Source organism: Pieris rapae, chromosome 10 (genome assembly GCF_905147795.1).
Source record: "Pieris rapae chromosome 10, ilPieRapa1.1, whole genome shotgun sequence".
In the NCBI taxonomy this organism is placed as follows: domain Eukaryota; kingdom Metazoa; phylum Arthropoda; class Insecta; order Lepidoptera; family Pieridae; genus Pieris; species Pieris rapae.
Genome location: NC_059518.1, coordinates 1,699,524 through 1,721,458, shown reverse-complemented (window position 1 = coordinate 1,721,458; position 21,935 = coordinate 1,699,524). Strand labels below are relative to the sequence as shown.

Genomic DNA, 21,935 nt, shown 5'->3' with positions numbered 1-21,935 from the left:
GGATGGTCGCCTGTTTGATGACGTATTACTTCAATACTAAACCTAGTCGTAGCTGTAAAACTAAAATTTCGTACCCGTGCGATTGGAGACGATAGTCAAGGTAGGTTATTAAACTTGGAATTCTATACCAAGATTATATTCCTAAAACTATCTAGGCGCTTACTAACTATACAACGAATTTTAAAAATATGGATCTTTTCACAGAAATAACTTAAGAATAATCTGTAGATACAACCAAAGTTATTTAAATTCATACACTTATGGCAAACATACTCGGGACATGGCGCGAAGTATGATTCAAATTTGTCAAAATCCAGTCAATTGTCACTTCTCATCCCTTGATTTGACAAATGGCGGTAAATGTAACTATCTGTTTTATTGATAATATTTGGATTGTTAATATGCGTTTTTAACATACAAAACTGTAGTATTTTAGAGTTGAGTATAAATTGTTAATCTTTCCTTCACCTGTCACCATCATTTTGTCGCTTTCTTGTTGCCACGCGAAAGATCGCTCGAGTAAGGAATAGATATTCACTTTAATTAGAAATATTAATGTGATTAACACATATTTTGGTATCAAATAACGAATAGATATTTATAGCGGCTTTGTTCGAGTTTTAAAATACACACACACATTAAAAAATACCTCTTAATTTCATATCACGTATTTTTTACGGTTATGTTTATATTATATATGTATACAAATAAATAATGCTTGTAGATTCTAGATATTCTACATATATAACTCTAGTATAACTTATAGATATATTTGAGATTAACACAAAATAAATCAGATCAGAATTAGTATGGCCGTGTTTACGATTGTTTAATTAAATTATATACAAACTAGCGGATCGGACAGACGTTGTCCTGTCTACACGTCTTTAATTTCAAAATTTCAATTTTTAATAAGCCATTTTGATGAAAATTATTATACAAATGTTATGACAATATCTAACGATCCAGCACATGGTCACACACGATATAACACAATGATAATTAAACTTTTTTTAAATTTCGGGACAGACTAAAATTAAAATTCGAATATTATTTAAAATTTGACACTGCGATGGTAGCGCCGTCTGTCGGATCCAATGTAAAACATTCCAAAATCAACAACAACTAATAAATTGAAAATTAATTAAAAAAACATTGTCCAGCGGAGAAAATTGTGAATCTAAACCATTCCCAGATCCCCTTGAACACACACAAAAAATTTCGTCTAAATCGGTCCAGTCGTTTAGGAGGAGTTCAGTCACATACACACGCACACAAGAAATATATATATTAAGATTTAATTTCGTAACCTATCTCTACATCAAAGTAGTACGCTGTAAATACATACTTAATATGAAAATAGGTATTGTTCCATTTATTCTCATCCTAAGCATATCAAGTAACGTACCTTCTCCGTCGATGACGTCAAACTCGTCCAATATCACGCGGCCCCCGTTCAGCGGCCGTTTGAGCTTTTAAGTGTATTCACGCACACTGTCACAAGTCAGCATCCATTTCCAAATGGCGTCAGAGTGACCCATTTTAAGATAAATTAAACTCAATTGCACTTTTATCACCTTAAACAAATCCAACGCCGAATAACAAAATGCTTACAAAGCGTGTCAGACGACAGCTTATGCCATGCAAAAGCTTTGTGAACAAAAAATGTTATATCAAACCGCAACTCTGGGATAATTCGGAGAATATATTGTTGAAAGTTTTGTACTTCCAATTACACGGTAATAAGAAAAATATCGAAAATATTTGTTTAATCAGCGCAAGAGCGCCTTTAAATAAAGTATGTTTTAATAGTTTAATTGCCAATATAAAATGACTTAATTATTATTTATTAAAATCGATAAATATACCACAGCGAACAACCGACATAACAATGGCTGAATTTTACTAATTTCATGCGTAGATAATTCAATCTTACCATACAAACGACGATTTTATCTCCCGCCAATTACATCGCACAAAGCTACGCTGTCCGATCGATATACTTGTTCACTACACAGCCGAGCGGACGCTGCAAACCTCGCTCTGCACTACCACACATATTACTCCCAAGTTATTAATTTACGTTCACTCATGAGAAAAGCAACTTGAGACGACCGCAACGAAACCTTATTTCCCTTCAAATATAAGGTGACAAATGTTGGACTGGTTCGCGCAATAATTTCGCAGTCAACGTGCACTTCAAAACTTTGTCATTGAGTAGAGATTTTCGAAACGCGTCAACCTAGTGCCTATATAAAAATAATATGAACAATGTGGGGACAGGAGCAGGAGTAATAATAAGACCTCGCGTGGGGATATCACGGAGGGTGCATTGTGCAGCGGCAAAATTTGGTAGGGCTTTTTCGAGCCCTTGTTTAGTCCCCTACAATTGCGCAAGGTCCCAACCAGTTTTGATTTTCGTGAATAACCGTTCAAAGCCCCTTTCATCCGAACCGTTATGAAATAATGGATTTTGACAGATTATACCAACAGATACCAAGTTTAAAAAATAATACAGTTCTCACAGTCGTTTACAGATAAATAATTATTAAAAAGCCTAGATATTCCAACTGAAACTCATTCGCTCGTCGGATAAATGTCTAACCCCAAATCATAAATAAATTTGACTTTATGTGAATTTCATGTTTATGGGAACGAAATACGAGTCAAGATGTCGCCTTCCATTTGTATTCCTTTCATAGCATTTATAGTCCAGTTTATTAGCAAACTGGTTACTGCCCTTCCGGTGAATATTCTGTAGATTGTTACGCATCATCTGCGTAAGTAGCATTAACATAATGTTTATTGAATATTTATTTACTTTTCTGAACTTTGTCTGCTTTCATAATTTTTTATTTATAATCTATAAATAATATAATTTTTGAAGTGAAACTTCTTTAGAATCGTTGTGATTTCAAACCGGATGCAACGAAAAAGCGACAGTAAAAAGAGACAGAAACATTAATTCATATGATTTAACGTGGGAGAAAATGAGATAGATAAACTTCTTTCGAATCGTCGTGATTTCAAACCGGATGCAGCGGTAAAGAGAGACAGAAACATCAATTCATCATATGATGTAACGTGGGAGAAAATTTTTGATCGAATTTCAAACTTTCGTTGTTTTAGTTTTTGTCAAATTAAAGATTTATATTAAACTTATAAATTAAAATGTATAATTAAAATATACTGTTTATAAAGAACACACACATTTAGATAGTGGAAAATGATTAATTTATATTTGTTTTTGAAGGTTTCACTTCTACCATGTGTGAATTGCACAAATGTTTTTTCTTAATCCATCCTTTACATCTACACTTTCGCTTAGATTTGTTTCGTCTTTCACACACACACATAATAACACAGTTAACATAATTTCCATTCATATATTTTTTTTAAAGTACCCTCGTTTTAAAACTAATTATGTTGTTACCCTTGTTGAAACTTTGTAAATTTAATTAAATAAGAGCGTAGCTTCCTTGTCACAGATCTCTGACTTACTAGGAAGGCCTCAATCTAATTTCTATTGTACATATAGTTTTTTTTTAAATTTAACTTATCGATAAATATAACACATATTACAATACATCATGATAGCAGTGTTGGCTTCAGCGTGCGTCTCTCATCCCTGAGGTCGTTGGTATGATACCCGGCTGTGCACCAATGGACTTTCTATGCTCGCATTTAACGTCACGTAAAAGAAAAAAACTTGGCGATTAAGAGTGGCGGAGAGTTTATTGCCAGTTCTCCTCTTCCGTTCTACGCCCTTGATTTGAGAACTGGCGGTAAATGTAAAATTAGAAGCATTCAATGTATATTTCTTTTTGACCTTCATAAGTGCACATTATGTTACCTATGTAGTTAACATAAAATACTAATATACAAAACAAAAACATACAAAATAATTTATTCATGTGAATAAATTATTTTTGAATTTGAATCATTCACTGAAACGGTTAAGGGAAACATAGTGAGGTAACCAGCTTGTCTTAGACCCAAAATGTGGACGGCATATGTCGGGCACATGAGCATAATCAATTACTTGCCTATTAGATGGACAAATGATCATGAAACAGATACAGAAAACTAAAGCCTAGACTAAAAAAGTTGTGCGTTACGTTTTTTACATAAGTACCATAATAAGATGACCTATATTTGTTACAAAACTTCCGAAATATATCAGTTATAGCTAGTTGTTTGTTTTATAGGGCTCCATTTCGTTCCAGTCTTAAGTTAAAGCATAAAGTAAACCATTAGTTCGTGTAAGTACTACTTAACATTAGCGTAACGTTACACTGCGATTAGGTTTACTCCATAACAAAAATATTTTTTTGCAAGAATATGGTACTTAAACGTTATGGTAGTACAATCGAAAGTTATATATCGCATATTCTGCCACACATGAAGGCGTGCAAATTTTCTAAGTCTTAAAAAGAATTGTACAAACATTATGAATAATATCAATAAGTCAATTCTTATATTATTTGTAGTGATAAAGAAATCAATTATTATTAATTACAATGTTTCATGCAAATAATCATTAATAGAAAAAATATTATTTCCAAAAGTCAATTTTTATAAACTGTAGATTTTTTAATTAGTTTAGTAAATTATTAAACCTTGATTGTCCTACAAATCAAACAATATATCAGGTCAAACAGGTGAAGCCTAAATTCAGACACCATTCAACTAATAAGAATAGGGAAAAGACCGGAGTGATAACTTGGAATATCTCGAAACTTGGTAAAGATGATAAGCAACGCAAGCTCCCAGTTTCCAAATAGCAGCAGCGTAGCAAAGGCTGTTTGAAAATCTGTTTTGGATCACTATAACATTGTTCTTATTTTTGAACTTCAATAGTTCGTCAAGCCAGCAAGTCAGATCTTCAGAGTTAATAAGTTATAAGCCAGCCTATAAGAGTAAAATTACTAAAAATGTAGCTTCAATCATACAAAACGAAATAGATACGCTATACCCTTCGAAGGGATTCCAATTATAACAAGCAGGTGCTTCATTGGAACCCGCAGGAAAAGCGGAAGCGTTGCCGTCCCATGCAAACCGTACAGTTGCAGATGAAGCAAATAGAACTAAAAAGACTTGGTGCGAACGCGATGGAGACTCACTCTCCCTCGGCCCCATCTAGGGGTTATAATATATATATGACATTAATTTAGTGCAGCTAAAGAAAAAGTAGCAATAATAATAAATAAAATATGTATAAATATGATCATAAAGCTTTTTACATAAAGACTGAGCACGTCTAATATCAATTGGTAGGGAATTCCATAAAAGGATACATACTTTGCACAGTAAAGGAGGAGTGATAGAATTCAGTTAACTTTCAATTCCACTTGGGTAGAACCGTTAATTCTTGTGGCTTGTTAAGTATTTAGTTTAAGAATAAATTTTGCCTTGATTTGGAATAATATAACAATTATTTAAATAAATAAAACTTAAAAATAAACAGCCTTTAAACCTTTTTGTTTATTATTATTTGAATGGTTGAAAAACCATAAAATGATACTTATATATCACGCGATGAATACATTAAACAAACAACATTACTAGCAGTGTAAAATAATAATAAAAACGTCGCATGCTTAATTTACGCACACTAATAATAATACAACAGCAATAGAATAGTACGAAAATGCGTCACAAGATGGCGTTCGTGTCGTGGCCGTATTCTCTTTGGTTCACAGCGCTGCGCTAGTATATCGATTTTACGTGCGGCTCAGTGTGAACATGCATAAAAATGTTTAAAGTTAAATAAGAAAATTACGTCGCTTCGACGCCAATATTCATTTGAAAACGATTCAGAAAACCTTACATTTAACATATTGTAGGTTGTAATTTTTTTCTAAACGCGGGAACGCTTGATTTAGAATTTCTAAGAAAATCGCATCGAAGGACTATTGCGCTGGCAACCTCGAATCTCTATGAGTTTGACCCCGTAGCTCGTGTCCGAAGCAGGAGAGTGTGGCGGAGGGCTAGGCCCTTAGTTTTTCGATCTTCACTTCGTTAATATTGTGTAAAATGTGCACATAATAGGTAAATAACATTATAAAAAACCCAATTGCGTTATTTAATAAATCCCACATACACATTGTAAGATTTGTTCCAATTATTAAAAATACATCGAGAGCTCGTATTGCTAAGAATATCGTCGAAAGTTGCGCACCGAATACCTTATAATACATATTTTTATTTATTTTCGCTTTTTAATCCAGTTTATTAATTATAACTCGGGATTTGTTATATGACGTGAATAAAATTTTCTAATTCAATATTCAGTTTCGGTAGAAAATGTCTTCGGAATTTTGGTGAATGTGTTGAGACAATGGTGTATCGATTATTTTGCGCTAACGAAATGTCATCCCAGTGCCGTAGTGTTAATATTAGAAGTCTATGTTTGTGATCTTGATAACTAGGCATCATCGCGTTTTATATTCGGATTATACAGTTGTTGACTTGAGTGACCAAATTAGTGAGTGCTTGCTACAAATATGAATATATTTTCTTCTATTAAGGCTGCGGGAATGTATTTCTAATGTGAAAATATTTATCCAATTTCTTTTAATTACTTAGAATAATTCATAATTTAATAGATACATAGCATTGTCAATTAATGTGAAGATTTCCTTATTACATACAATTATTATTTTTTACAGGAAAATTTGTTCTGATATTATATTACTTTATATTATAATTAATCATAATATATTAGTATGTATAAATACTGTATGGTATTAATAATTTTTTTAATATTTCTTTATAAAATCGCTTATAAGTGTTTTTTAAATACCTATTAGTAGGTACCTACTTTTATAGACGTAATTTATAAATTATATTTGAAAATGAAGCCATGGGCAACACTTGTTATTTATGTCATAAATTTGCATTTTTTGGCATAATTTGATAAATTAATTATATTTTCTATTGTTACAGTTATCTGACTAAGTGAAGACTGTGCTCAAGATTACCATTCAGGAACATCAAAAGCATCCTTAAAAATGGCAAATCCTAATCGCGAAAATGTCAGCACCCGTTTTTCCGATAATTATGAACTCAAAGAAGAACTAGGAAAAGGTGCTTTTTCAATTGTGCGCCGGGCTGTACAAAAGTCAACAGGGTACGAATTTGCTGCCAAAATTATCAACACTAAAAAGTTATCAGCCAGAGACTTTCAGAAGTTAGAAAGAGAGGCTAGAATTTGCCGAAAACTACAACATCCTAACATAGTTAGGCTTCATGATTCAATTCAAGAGGAACACTTTCATTACTTGGTATTTGACTTAGTGACTGGTGGCGAGCTGTTCGAAGACATTGTAGCCCGGGAATTCTATTCAGAAGCTGATGCATCTCATTGCATCCAACAAATTTTAGAATCAGTTCATCATTGTCACCACAACGGCGTAGTCCATAGAGACTTGAAACCTGAAAATCTCTTACTGGCCAGTAAGGCAAAAGGAGCCGCTGTAAAACTCGCTGATTTCGGATTAGCCATTGAAGTACAAGGAGACCAACAAGCATGGTTCGGGTTTGCGGGCACACCGGGATATTTATCTCCCGAAGTTTTGAAAAAAGAACCATATGGAAAGCCCGTAGATATTTGGGCATGTGGCGTAATATTATATATACTGCTTGTTGGATACCCACCATTTTGGGATGAAGATCAACACCGACTATATGGCCAAATTAAAGCTGGTGCTTATGATTACCCCTCTCCCGAATGGGACACGGTCACACCAGAGGCAAAAAGCCTTATAAACCAAATGTTAACTGTTAACCCTAGTAAGAGAATAACTGCTTCTGAGGCACTGAAGCACCCATGGATCTGCCACCGTGAACGTGTGGCTTCTGTTATGCATAGGCAAGAAACTGTCGATTGCTTGAAGAAGTTTAATGCGCGACGTAAATTAAAAGGTGCCATTTTAACAACAATGCTTGCTACACGTAACTTCTCAGGAAAATCCATGGTGAATAAAAAAGGGGATGGATCTCAAGTTAAGGAATCTACGGATAGTAGTACTACTTTAGAAGATGATGACTTAGACAAAGACAAAAAAGGTGTTGACAGGGCGTGCACTGTGATATCAAAAGATGGCCATGATGAAGATAGCCTTTCCAAGGCAGATTCATTCGGGAAAGCTCGTGGTGACAGTAATGCTTCAATGCGTCGCGCAGAAGTCATCAAAGCAACTGAAATACTGTTAGATGCAATCAATAATGGAGATTACGAGACATACTCAAAACTGTGTGACCCACACGTTACTTCATTTGACCCAGATTCACTTGGAAACTTAATAGAGGGTGTTGAATATTATAAATTCTTTATTGATAACACTCCTAACAATATAAAAACTAACACCACTATTCTCAATCCAAGAGTACAACTTCTAGGAGAAGATGTGGCCATTATCGCATATGTCTGTATAACACAAAGTGTAGATTCGGAAGGTAGACGTGCAACCCATCAACACCAAGAAACTCGAATTTGGCATAAACGCTACAACAAATGGACTGCAGTTCATTTCCATCGCACCTAACTACACCCTACTGAGAGTCGCTCCATGAAATCAAAGGATAGTGTTCCGCAAAAGGTACCTCTTTGCAATGGCGACGTTATAACTACCATTGTAACATTTCATAAATAAAAATTATCTTTTCAGTAAATACTATCCGATGGGGGTGATATATATAGCTCGATTTAATGTAATTTGTAACTCTGCTATGACATCACGAATTTTACTAGAATTCTTTATAAATCTCAAGGAATTATCTATTAAGTTCATAATGTATTACTATAGGCAATTAACATTAAAAGCAGTTCAATGCTATTTCCTACTCTATAATAGTCCAATCCAAATGTTATAATATTGTGGCTATATTGTGACACTGATCAAATTTCCAATGCTTATTGCTAGGTTGTAGTGAGTGTAAAGAAGTTGTGATCTCAGCCACAATCGAAGATGTCAACGAATAAACAAATATTAGTAAGATTCTGTGTAAAATCTCAACAGAAACATAAGATCTGATACATGTAAACAATACATAAGTACCTACCTATACAAATGCTGATATTTTGAAAATTTAGATTTATTAGCACATTTCTCTAAAATAAGTCTCTCTACAATTTTAACTATGGATGTTTCGTCGTGCTTAAAAGTGGTGTTCTATTTGTTATTGAATACCTAGTTAGTAATATATAAGTATTCATAAATGCAGTTATTGGCACTACTCATCCAGCACTGATGTACTAACTTGCGGTAGATGTTAAACTATTGAAAAAAATAATTCAATTCCTTTAAAACCTAGTTTAGCTAGAGTTCATTGGTTATTGTCTTCTTAAGTGATTATATCAATTTGTCAATTTTAGATTTAAATATGTACCTGCTTTGCTTATGAATAGATAATCTGTTTTCTAGACACCTCCGAAAAAATTTTCATTGTACTTATATAATTTTTACAATTTTGTTATGAGGTAATTAATAGTCTGCCTAGCGTATAGGTGTTATAAATGTTCTAAGGTAAAAACTGTGCATGGTACTGAACTGTTTAGAAGACTTAACAGTTAGTGAATTGGAGCTTCGAACGTGATATTAATGTAATTTTGTGATTGAAATATTGCACAGTTTTACTTATGGAATGTGCTTTAAACTATAAGTCAAAAACACTTATTCCTAGAAAACTAAATTAGGTATAATTATATTTAAACACATTTTTACCGTTTTGTATAATAATTTAGTATAGTTAGTAACCTTCTTTAATCAATGACTTTGACAAAAATTGGAATTGTAACTATAGTGGTACTTTCAACCTAGATAAATGTATGATGATAATTGTATTCTTTATAGTTGTGCCATTAACATTCAATTTAGTGCCAATAACTGTAAGTATTAAAATATATTCTAGTCTTTACTATTATAACACATATTTAGTATTTAATCAATGTTTTGAATTAATTTTAAAATTGATATAAAGATAGAAGACTTAATATACCTACAGACTGTATATTAAGGGTAAGGTGGTACATACTTTAGATGCAGTTTCTACTTGCTCATAAGATATCCACAACCCAAAATTGTCATGTTGTAGGTATAATAAACTTGATTTGCACATTGCCTACTTGGAAATGTTGATATTTTCTCATTACATGTTATTTTATAAAATCAAAGAATTTTTATGAGTTGTTACCATATCTTTAGTAATATATTTTTTGTTATATTTGTGCTCTCCTAGATGCTATTTTTACCTACCAAACCGGTAAAATTTGCTTTGAATTCTCAATAAGTTGGATCAAAGTTAAATTTTTATTTATCATCACAATTATGTTGTAGCTTTAGTAAACCTAACTATAAGAATTGAAACCTATTTAAAAAAAAATAACTATATTATTAATTGTTACTTATACCTACATATTTAATTCTGTTTAATCTAAAAATGTTGATTGCTTTCAAAATAAACTAATCCATTATAGATACAATTTATTTCAAAACAGTTTACTATTGTTAAAGAGTGTTTTATGATACTATATTCTTAGATGTAAAATTATATATCAAAAAGAAATTTCATTTGCAATAAATTAGCTATTTAAAATGAAAATTATTGTTACACAATGAGAGGAACATTGAGACATTTAAAACCGTCATTATTCGCCAGTCATATATTTTTATTGATAAAATAGTAATTGCACAAAGAAGTCATGTTATTTCCACAATTATTTTCAGTAGACTTGCCATAGAAAGAATATATTAGATACATAAAACATCTCAGTTATCCTCTACAATTAGAAATTTCTGTTAACTAGAATAAGATGAGCTATAAGTAATATTCCATAATTCATGTATCTATTTATAGATTGCAGTATTCCTCAAATGCAAAATCATGATTTTCATTGATATAACCTATTTTTACTGTTGTTGGTTATGCATAATCACTATTAATGATAAACACATTGCTTTTCACTTGTTAAAAACTGAGTTCTGTGTTAGACATCACACACTTTTAGTAATGGTGCAGATAATTTATTTGTATCAAACACTATCAAATTGTATTCATACGATCATAACTAAGATTAATTTAATTTTTTTTTGAGTGTAATATCATTTGTACTTAATTGAAACTAGAATAAGTGCATATTTTGATTAAGCTGAACTGCTTAATTCCTAGGTATGTTCAAATTATTTACTATTTAATATCTAGGATATAACCAAAGTGTTTCATTCTTAAATGCACCTCAAAATGATTTAAGATTTCACTAATCATAATCAAGGTGGCTAAGTTGTTGTAGCATAATTTAAAATGTGAAAGTGTAGGTGTATTGAATATTTGTATTTCTATTCAAAATAATTTCTTAAACCTCTGCATTGCCGATTATAATGTAACATTCTCTAAATAAAGTTCTTTTGATCTACTACATCTATAGTTTTTCTTCTTATAACTAAAATGAATATTAATGTAGGGCTACAAGGTTAAAATTAATTGTAGTTTGTTGTTTGATAAATTAATTTTCCTGTTATTTAAACAAGGACTATAATGACTATTGTATGTGCTACCACTACAAGTAAAACTACATTCTACTGATTAATTACTTTAATTTTTTAACATTCATACCTTTTAAATTATACTCAAATATTTTATCTTTTTGTGCACACCTTTACAACCATCTCGAACCACATCAAAGTTTCTCAGTATATGCCTCATCTGCTCTTCAGTAAATTTTTTGTTGCCCATCTCATGTTCAACACATTTTCTTAAAACATTGTTGTCTAATTGGTTAAACTGTATAAAACTTTTTTCTATATATATATCACTAAAACTATTTTTCAACTCACTTGCAAAGTTACTATTACATTTTGATGAAAAATGTGAGTCCATAATATCACAATTATAGTTTAAAATAACAGTAAGATTTTTGCTGAGTCTTTCACTCTTTACAATTAGAGTCTTAATAAAGTCTTTTATTGCAAATAAATCATTATGTCTCAAGTCATCAACAATAACAATGGATGACTGACACCAAGTAAATCCAAATAGAAGATCAGATGCATTTAGGTCAATTAAATTTAGCATTGTGTAGTGATATACATTTGCAAATTTTAATATGTCTTCTAAAATTATTGAAACTGCTAATGTCTTTCCAACACCAGTTCCTCCATACATTATTAATATTTTATTTTTTATATCACTTTCTAATGTTTTCACAATTTGTGTTGCTGCAGTAGTCTGTCCATACAGCCTATTTAATAGATTATATCTTATTTTTTCAGTGTTGATTCTTTCACAACATTGGTAATTAATTGTTATATGGTAACAAGTTATGGAAAGTAAAAGAAAAAATATTCCTAGAGCATAAAGAACATTATTTTTGTTTTTTCTCTTGGCATGTGTTACATCTAAATTGACTACCAACTTTTTGAAGTTAGTTTCAGGGCGCTGGATATTAGGGCTAAGCGTCATGTTAGTTTTATCACTTGTATCTTCAGTCTTGATTATAATATTTTCATTCTTGATTATAATATTTTCATTCTTGATTATATTATTTTCATTATAGGAAATATCCATAGCACTGATTGAGTTAGAGCTTAAATCTATGTCCATTGGTTCACAACTAGTATTATTAAACTCCATAATTTTAAAATCAATGAATGTTTATTTACAGCTCATCAATTCAATAAATCATATGATTATTATTATCTCTTGGGTCTTGCCCAATCATGCCAAATAATTAAACACTGCTTAGTTATAAAAACATGATGTCCTTATTATTATTAATTGATTAATTATACATAAGTTATAGTTTCAAGACTTCATAAGTAACTTTATAAGGAATTAATATTTTTACAATTGATCTAAAATGCAATAATAATTTTGTATTTTTGTTTCACTTTCGGCACAAATTTAGTTTTAACTTTTAACGTATCTAAATGTCAATTCACAATTAAAAATGTCAAACTTCATCTTATTTAGTTTGCTCAAAACATAGAAACCGTTTAGAATCCATAATTTCGCTCGTAGGTTATTAATATTTAATATGACTTATGGGTATAACAATTAACAAGACATTTAATACTTCAATAGTCGATTCAAGTTGTGCTTTTTTTGCTTGGTGATAACTGTATTTATCACATTCGGATTTTTTTCCTTAAACCGTGTTAATATTTAAATACCATTAAGTTTTTAAATTAGTTGTAACGTTCGTATACATTTATTAGATTCATCAGTGTTTTATTACATTTATTATGTATCATAAAACACTATGAAACGACTCGATTGCAGAGGTTATAGGGGTTTTTGACTTTGTTAGGTTGGTCGTTGGTAATTAGAATTTTTCTTTTAGTTGGTTGGCAATTGCCATTAGAATTCTGCTGCTAGAGAATCTGTGGTTAAGTGCAGTATCATCATTGGCTATTTTAAGTTTGGCTATTTGCAAACTTCACACTTTTGCCTTTTCAGTACAAACAGAAAATTTAAATAATATTGAGAAACAATATAATTTTTTTACATACTTCGTCGCCTATACGTAGAGTGATCGATTTGAAATGAGTGAAAATAAAAACCAGGAGTTAAACACCATATGTAATAAATTAACACCCCAGAAACAGAACAAAATTCGAAATCCCTTCGACAAAGTGCTTGTGGAAAGGCTACATCAACCGTTAAGCAGGTAAGTTATATGGTTTGATGTTTTAAAAGCTCGGAAAAACTTGCTCAGAAAATTATTAATTAATAAGCTTTTGTATATGTATTCACAGCCCCGGTATGTGCAAAATATATAAAAGTAAATCGAAAGGTACGTTTAGATGGGATATAGAAGAAGCTTGTACTCTGAGACCAGCGGAAATAATAGTATGCAATAGTCAATATGAGGCTTCCCCAGATCCAGCTCTGGAGAAGATTGCTGAAGAAGCTACAGAGAAGTATGGGCTTGACTATCTGATCAACAATTCATATGTTAAAAAAACTTTTATTTTACTGATAAAAAGGTTATTCTGAATTTCCAACCCAATCAAAAACTTCAATTTTGCAAAATATTGGATATATGAAATTTGAGCTTCAGTATTGCTTCTTTTTAATGAATTTTAATTTATTCTATAAAATATTTTACAAATATGAATTTACAGAACTTCATTTTCCAGTAATAATAGTGTTTGGAAATTATAAATCACAAAGAAATAATTATTAAATATAAAAGTAATTAATGTTTCATGGCTAGTTCTGAGAGAAGTATTCTTGACCATGCTTGTAAACCTTTCTGTAAGTAACATTTACAAACATGATTATACATTGTGTGTAAAAAACAATTACTATTGGTCAGTCAAGAATATGTTAAATACTTATACAATATTTCTAGAGAAAATTGATAACTCAATTTTTCTAAATTATTTAATTGTATTAACTCTTAACACAAGTTTAATGGTATAGTAGTTAGAGGTGTTAATTATTGATAAGAATATTTATTTAATTTTACAAGCATACAAAGCTTTGTTTTCTATAGTTAAGCTGAGCAAACATGAGTAAAGATAATGAGAAATAAAACAAAAAATTAAGTTATAATATAATATTTTCAAAATCATTTTAGATTTTTTTCCCAAGAACTAATTGTGCCAAGTCCAATGGAGCCAGCTAAAAAACAGCAATCACTTATATCTAAAACTTCATCAAAATCACATGAATGTAGCCCCAACAAGCCACAAAGTGAAAATCGTAAGTTACTGTTTATTTCGTTTCATTTCATGTGCTGTTATATTTATTTATAGTCTGATAATCTAATTTAATTTAATGTAAACATTACTATTACTATTACAGTTTTATAAATTTGTTTTAACTGTTTGCCTTCAGAGTATCCTTATTTTTAGTATGTTCAATATTATGGCTGGTAGATAAGTTGTAAATTTTTATACAAAGTTAAATTATTTTTACTGCAGTACAAATACATTAAACTTTGTATAAAATCTTCTAATAATCATAAGGTAAATTTTTAATTAATTTAGCATTTACATTTTATATTAAACACTATGTACATTATTTACATTTAGATTTAATTTGCTTGCTTAAATGTCATTGCTTGTGGTGGCTTCCATGTGTTGGGTTGTCTCTCTCCCAAAATATGGCGAAGGGGCGATGGCTGGCCATCCGTCATACTCGTGAACAGGTGATACTTTTGGTGACTGGATGGGTGCTAATTGAAATTGTGTATGCAGTGATATTAGTTGTTTCACCTATGTATTTGCGTGTTCTTCCCACGAGAATGTAAGTGCTTGTTTAGTTTGTGGTAAATGTTATTATTGTGGTTTCAGGCTCAACACAAACCATGTTAACTTTGCCACCAATACTACCCCCGGAAATTGAAAAGATCTTGCAATCTTTCTGCACATTTTCACAGGTAATTTAAAAGCGTTTACTTTCACATTTAACAAAACACAGTATTATTTAAATTTATAGTAGAAAATTGTGAGTTAAAGTCAATTGTAAATAATATTAGAATTTATATTTTGACAAAATCCTTACTTTAATGTTTTTTAGATTGTTTTATTTTAATTACCAGTGTTTGAAGGGATTATACCAATTTATAAAAATCTGATTTAGTGTTTTAAAGTATTAATGTGCTACTTCATCACAGTGTAAAGATGACTTAACAAAAATATTCTTTAATGAAATAGTATTGGACTAACCTACCTTTATTTAAGACTCATAAGTAATTAATTTCTCGTCAAACTTACTAAGAAGCTTTAGTAGAAGAAGTGACACTACTTTTTATTAAGGGTAAAACTTGAGGCACTGTCCAGGTGTTATATGTTACATGTATCACTATTATGCACTTGATACTTTATTCAAATTGAAATGTTTTTCCTTATCAACCAATACTAGGCCCTAAGTGTCTTTAGAGAATTAAGAATTTTTGTTATGATTTTCAGGAGGAAGCATTGCTCGACGAATGTGAGAGGACCGCAAATGGATCGATTCGCGTACATACTGTGTTTACAGACATTGATTATAGTGATCATCATTATGACTCAGAACAGACTGATGATGAAAGCCAAGATGATAAGAGACCATCGTCTAGTTTTGAAGAACATATTCCTGTGGAGTTCAGCCCCGATTTGGTGAGTTCTTCAATTGTATTAGATATTAAAATTTACATCAAAACCTAATTTTTTCAGATTTTTCAGAGTCCAGATTTTTTGTCTAACGACGTTATATAAATACAAACATATAGACTATACAGTAATTATGACTAATGCAGACTGAATTCTCTACAATTTCAGTGTTAACTAATATCTTAGTTTAAACTTTATCATTTTCATTTACAGTAAAAATGTAGTAAAGTCACTTGACTCTTAGAGTAAGATTTAGAAACGAATCTTACGCCCAAATAACCAATAACCTATCTCAATCCATTTTTGACCATCTGAGATAAACATCTCAATCCAAATATTGATAAAAGTGGGCCAATATCTAATCAATATATTGTATGAAAATTATAGTTCAACTGTGCCCATATCATATCTTAAGATTTTAACGTACACCAGATTTTAAAATAATTAAAAAGCTATTTGATAATTTTTATACATAGACATCCATAATTTTAATATTTTTGTTTGGTTATTTATTTTATTTCGTTTATATTGATTATCAAATATGAGTGTAAATAGTGAAGAGATTGCATTATATCCGTCGCCAAAAATGGATTGTCTTCGTAGGGTTAGGTTATAAGGATGCAGATAGTAGATCGATTGACTGTCACGGTCTCATCTCAAATTGTTTTCAATCTCAGATTGTGGATTCCTTATTGGGTTCGGGCGTTAGACTGATTCCTGTATATACAATACATTTTTGGACGTACGGGAGTCAGTCAGTCAGTCAGTAATAATATTTAAAGGGGCTTCATCCCATATAAATAAAAACCTTTTCAGAGTAATAACCTCGTGTCAAAGGGAATGAAGAGAACATTCGGAACGCCATTGCAGACGAAATCCCAGAAGCCATTCAAGAACAAGATATTAAACATTGGTGATTTTGAACTTTGTGTTAGTCCTATACAATTTGCAACCCCCAAGCGTGAGAATTCCTCATCATCGCTATCTATATCACCGGTTGAGGCTGGTGATGAAGAGGTAATTTTTGTATACCTTATGTAATAAATTATTTTTAAGAAACATTGGTTTTTGAAAGATGTTTTTAATATCCAAAGGAGTTTAGTTAATTTAGTGTATTCTGAAGGGCCTAGAAGTGGACGGTATTGTTAATAATTTTAGCTGCCAAAACACTTGCGAGCTTTCTGGCTTTGAGAGTGTCCATGGGCGGCGGTATTACTTATTATATGGGCGTTTGTCTCATGTTCTATATAAAACAGATGTGTCGCGAGGAGGCTAAAATTAATAGTACCGTCTACTTTTAGGCCCTTCAAAATAAATTAACTTAACGTGTCGCACTCGAGGACTGCCTTGGTAAAGCATATTTGTAATTGTATAATAATTATTTATTTATTATTTACTGGCGACCCGCCCCGGCTTCGCACGGGTGCTATGCTGATACTAAATACACTACAGAAAATCTGTGAACGTTATATATAAAAATGTGGGTTATCCATAAGAGATAGACATATACCATCATGGACTTTTTTGAAGACCTTTTCAATGTGTACAATACTTAGTACATTATTTTGATAAAACACTAGGGTTCAGCCTGCGTTTGCAATGTAAGCGGAAAAATGTAATTATTTACGACATCACATTAGAAACCTCAAAGATATTACTATAGTACTTCTCCACTATTTAATGGATGTTATACATATAAACCTTCCTCTTGAATCACTCTATCTATTAAAAAAAAGATTGATTTGTGCGTTTGGAATTAATTAAAAATGCGAACAGTTCTCTTTATTGATGAGAGTCAATCAACGCATAACTTGGAAAATTTTGCGTATTTGTATCAGTGGAAAGAATATAAATACCGATGGATTAGTTTCCCAAATTCCAGCTCAAATGTCTCATTGATTACGGTGTATTTAAATTTCGTAGTTTGTAACATTTTCAAATTTAACGATTTAACCATAGTGTACCATGTTTTTTTTCGAGTATCTTCGTTTGTAGTCGTGTATTTTCGTTTATTTTCGAGTATCTTCGTTTATTTTCGTTTATCTTCGTTTATTTTCGTTTATATTCGTTTATTTTCGTGTATTTTCGTTTATCTTGGTTTATTTTCGTTTATATTCGTGTAATCTTTTTAAATGTATTCTAATGTAAAGTTATCTAGCTCTAGTTAAGATTATATTAAGAAATTATTTTTTCAGAATAAATTAGCATCACCCGAAGCCATGGCAACATGTCTTGACTGTGTCCATACAAAATTTGAGAGTAAAGGAAGATGTTTCTGTACCCCGAACAATGGTAGAAGCGCCTCGCTCAAGGAATCCCCGAAATATATGCCAAAGCGAAGTTCAAGTATGACGAATCTCAATAGAAGTCGGTCGGTGCAAAAACTTGACTTCAGTATGGACATGAGTGTTGACGGATCACATAATATGACACAAGGTAAAATGTTATCTCTTGTTTAATGTTGTAAATGGCACAGCCCTGATTTGATTATAGGGTTGAGTCACGTGTGCTATTAAATATTATTAAATAGATGCGGACGGATAACATAATTTGACACAAGGTAAAATGTTGCAACTCTTGTTAAATGTTGTAAGGCACAGCCCTGATTCGATCATAGGGTTGAGTCAATTGCAGTGGCGTACCTTGGGTGATAGACGCTCTACTGTAGATACGGTATAAATTAAAAAGCCTATATTGTCTAAGATACAACAATATAGATGATAGCTGTTCTTTATTCCATTGGAAGCAATTGCCCTATAAAGAAAATTGGTTTGCCTATTGAGCACCAAATTAAAAGTATCTAATTCCTATACTTTTTGTTAACAGGATCTGATATCAGTACACCAGATGTAAAACAAATGTTGTCTATAGAAGATACGAGACAGTTCCAAGACACCCGAGAAATTCAGTCTTCCACTAAACTAAACAATTTCGACGAAACACCGATAAAGGGGAAACGTCGCACTAACGTCGCGCACGAGATCAGCAAAATTCGCGATTCCGCACTGAGCCCGCTGAATATGTCCTTCGAGAACTTTGACATACCGCTCAGTATGGAGAAAAAGATCGATTTTGCATCTGTGGATCTTAAATTTTTGAATGAAAATCAAACTGTGGTCGGCGAGTCGAGTTTTAAAAGAATTGACAGCGGCTTCAATGAGAACACGTTTTACGCGTCGAGTTACTACGAGAGTGCGATAAAGCCTTCGGAGTTGACGATTTCCAAGAAGGCTTTGAAGGAGATATCGAATGTCAACTGGGCCCGGGTGGACAGTGGGTTCAAAGAGGAGGAGTTTTATGATCAGCAGAAGTGTGTTTCGGCGGATAAAGAGAATCAGAGGGATCCGATGTCGATTTCTGATTATTTTAACGAGGATTTAACGTTCAGTTGTAACTTTTCGTCTACGCCGTCGAGTAGTAAGCGGAAATTTAATTTTTAATGAATCGTTTGGTATGTGATAGTTTAATATTCGTACGTGGTTTTTTAACATTGACGTGCGTATACGTACTCTTGCGTACGTAACTACGTTTGTTTAAAAATAATTATAGTAACATACAAATACATTATACACAATACTATTAGTTTAAATTAAGTTTTTTAAGTATGACTTTACTCTTTTGAACTGACTTTTAAAAAAAAATTAAATAAAATCTCAATTAAATTAGTAGTTATGCAGTCAGAATTGAGATGCGTATACGCACAACGTAGAAAATTGTATAGTTCTTAATTTTCTTTCCTTCCCTTTTGAGTTTCGTTTTTAAAATATTTTATACATAATATTTTAATTACAAAAAATGACTTCCATACCTCACAGTATTCCACAGCACAAATTTTAGCATTTTAGATTCTGAAATATAGCTTGATTAGGTTTTAAATACTTGTTTAGTTAAATGAAAGAAAATTTATTAATGCTAATTAAACTTAGAACAATTAAGATAACATTCAATATTATTATTAGTGGTCACGTTCTTGTTTTTTTTAATTATACATACTAGCCATAGTATATCAACAAAAATGACCAATATTTTAAAATTTTAATGAAATTAGAAACTTAATAAATTTACTAAGCGAACTTTTAATTTGCGTGCGTACCAATGAATTTCTCCATAGTAAAAGATATATATAAATTAGTGAATTTTTGACGTCGTTGCATATCCAAAGTTGGGTTGTTAATGAATTGTTGAATTTAGTTTAAGATTACTTTTATATTGACGGCTCTGATGACAGTTAAAACATTTTTTTTCGCATGGGACATAATTGCTGCGCCCTTTTTGGTATATTTTAAGCTGGTAGGTGATGTTTTTTATCTATGACACTTTAATACTAGAAAATAAGCTTAATACAGAAATCATTTAAAAATATTGAATTGGTATAATTATATGAAAAACAATATACTGTTAGATTAGTTGACTGATTTGATAATATACAGCAATTCCCCCTATAACGCGATAGACCCGGCCGCGTTATAGAAATCGCTTGCATTCTCGTAAAACCGTTTAATCTATTAAAAAACTAGGAACATTTGAAACAGATACAAAGGTACACAAAACTAAATTAGAAATTTAACATTACAGATATGATACTTGAGAAATTTCCGCGTTGTAGGGGGGGACAGAAATCGTGTAATGGGGGGGGGGGGGATAACTGTATAGGACAGTAACTGAATTGATCCGTTTATTGGAGGTCAAAAGTTAATCCGTTTAAGTATATTTAAATTTTAATATTTTTAAATGAGAAGTGTTATATCTCAGTAAATAACTTCTATTAGAAATGTGTAAAATGTGTCAGAGTCGTCATTGTGTTTTTTTGTGTGTTTAATTTTTATATTTATAATTTGAGACTGAATTTGAGGCCACGATTTTTATGATACGTATGTATTTCGAAATAAATTGAATAATTTTGGTAATAAATTTAGTAAAGATTTGACTTTGGTTTTGCAATTTTTTTTCAATATTACGTAAGCACTCTTTGATTTTCTCATTTGGTGAATACGTCAACAGTACTTTTTTTAATTTTTGCTATAATATTACACATTGGCTTGATTACGAAATGCAGTATCTAAGATTCCTACAAAAAAATAATATATTTATATGTACTATTATTCTTAAAAGTATCTTACTTTTGTTGACATGAGGAGGGAGTGTGTTGCTGGCTTTTTAAAAATGAACGTTTGATGTTATGTTATGTTATGTTATGTTATGTTTTTTTTGATAGCTGCGAGCGCACAGAGCAGACGTGTTTTCTACTCATTTAAATAAATTTAAAAGCTTCTCTAACCAATTACAAACCTTACGGCGACTAATTACGACAACTTCTTGCAAAATCGGGCGCGAGTGACATACATCGTTACTGTTTGCGACCTTAAACCGGTAGCAGCTGTTCGCCCCCCTGAGGAAGAAGGACGGAAGATCAACCGCACCGTACGCACCTGACGGCGGCGCACACGCAACTCCCACGTGAGTAATTTGTGTACAAAGATCTACAATGAGCTTACTACGCTCACCACCTGGAAGTGGCATGTGTGCGGGACGTAGCGGATCCTATCCGAATTTGTCTGAGACCCATAAAGAAACACCACATATCACTCTTCGTAATAAACGAAAATTACCCGATGATAACGAAACGACAAAGTCTGACATTGCTGAAATAAAAAAGCAGATGTCTGTAATGCTTGACTTATTAAAATCCTCAAAAAACGAACAAACCGAAAGCATAAATAAGCTCTCGGTAAACGTTGATGCGATAAAGGCTGAGGTTAGTAATATTAGCAGCACAATGCAAAATATTATCTTGGAAAATAAAAAATTAAAAGACCAACTCTCAAAATTATC

The 21,935-nt window shown here is 31.6% G+C and overlaps 3 protein-coding genes across 3 annotated transcripts; 2 read left to right on the top strand and 1 right to left on the bottom strand.

Annotated features, from left to right (window-relative positions):
- The first annotated feature begins 5,909 nt into the window (after positions 1–5,909).
- On the top strand, positions 5,910–11,419 carry LOC110999070 (calcium/calmodulin-dependent protein kinase type II alpha chain). The gene is made up of 2 exons (XM_022267957.2): positions 5,910–6,051; positions 6,949–11,419. Exon 2 carries the CDS (start codon positions 7,014–7,016, stop codon positions 8,547–8,549), a length of 1,536 nt encoding a protein of 511 aa, XP_022123649.1. The 5' UTR covers positions 5,910–6,051; positions 6,949–7,013; the 3' UTR covers positions 8,550–11,419.
- A 102-nt stretch (positions 11,420–11,521) lies between these two features.
- Positions 11,522–12,926, bottom strand: LOC110999064. Its single transcript, XM_022267953.2, has one exon. The coding sequence runs from the start codon at positions 12,631–12,633 to the stop codon at positions 11,620–11,622; it is 1,014 nt and encodes a 337-aa protein (XP_022123645.2). The 5' UTR covers positions 12,634–12,926; the 3' UTR covers positions 11,522–11,619.
- Positions 12,927–13,337: 411 nt separating this feature from the next.
- Positions 13,338–19,885, top strand: LOC110999076 (protein aurora borealis). Its single transcript, XM_022267964.2, has 8 exons — positions 13,338–13,669; positions 13,758–13,922; positions 14,585–14,709; positions 15,303–15,388; positions 15,921–16,109; positions 16,920–17,120; positions 18,299–18,539; positions 18,930–19,885. The coding sequence occupies exons 1-8, from the start codon at positions 13,545–13,547 to the stop codon at positions 19,541–19,543; spliced, it is 1,746 nt and encodes a 581-aa protein (XP_022123656.2). The 5' UTR covers positions 13,338–13,544; the 3' UTR covers positions 19,544–19,885.
- Positions 19,886–21,935: the final 2,050 nt, after the last annotated feature.

What these genes read in the sequence shown, in the direction of transcription:
- LOC110999070 (XM_022267957.2), top strand. Translation starts at nt 7,014, where the DNA reads ATGGCAAATCCTAATCGCGAAAATGTCAGCACCCGTTTTTCCGATAAT.
- LOC110999064 (XM_022267953.2), bottom strand. Translation starts at nt 12,633, where the DNA reads ATGGAGTTTAATAATACTAGTTGTGAACCAATGGACATAGATTTAAGC.
- LOC110999076 (XM_022267964.2), top strand. Translation starts at nt 13,545, where the DNA reads ATGAGTGAAAATAAAAACCAGGAGTTAAACACCATATGTAATAAATTA. An exon ending in CTACATCAACCGTTAAGCAG is followed by an intron (nt 13,670 to 13,757) that starts GTAAGTTATATG and finishes ATGTATTCACAG; the next exon opens with CCCCGGTATGTGCAAAATAT. An exon ending in CAAGCCACAAAGTGAAAATC is followed by an intron (nt 14,710 to 15,302) that starts GTAAGTTACTGT and finishes TTGTGGTTTCAG; the next exon opens with GCTCAACACAAACCATGTTA.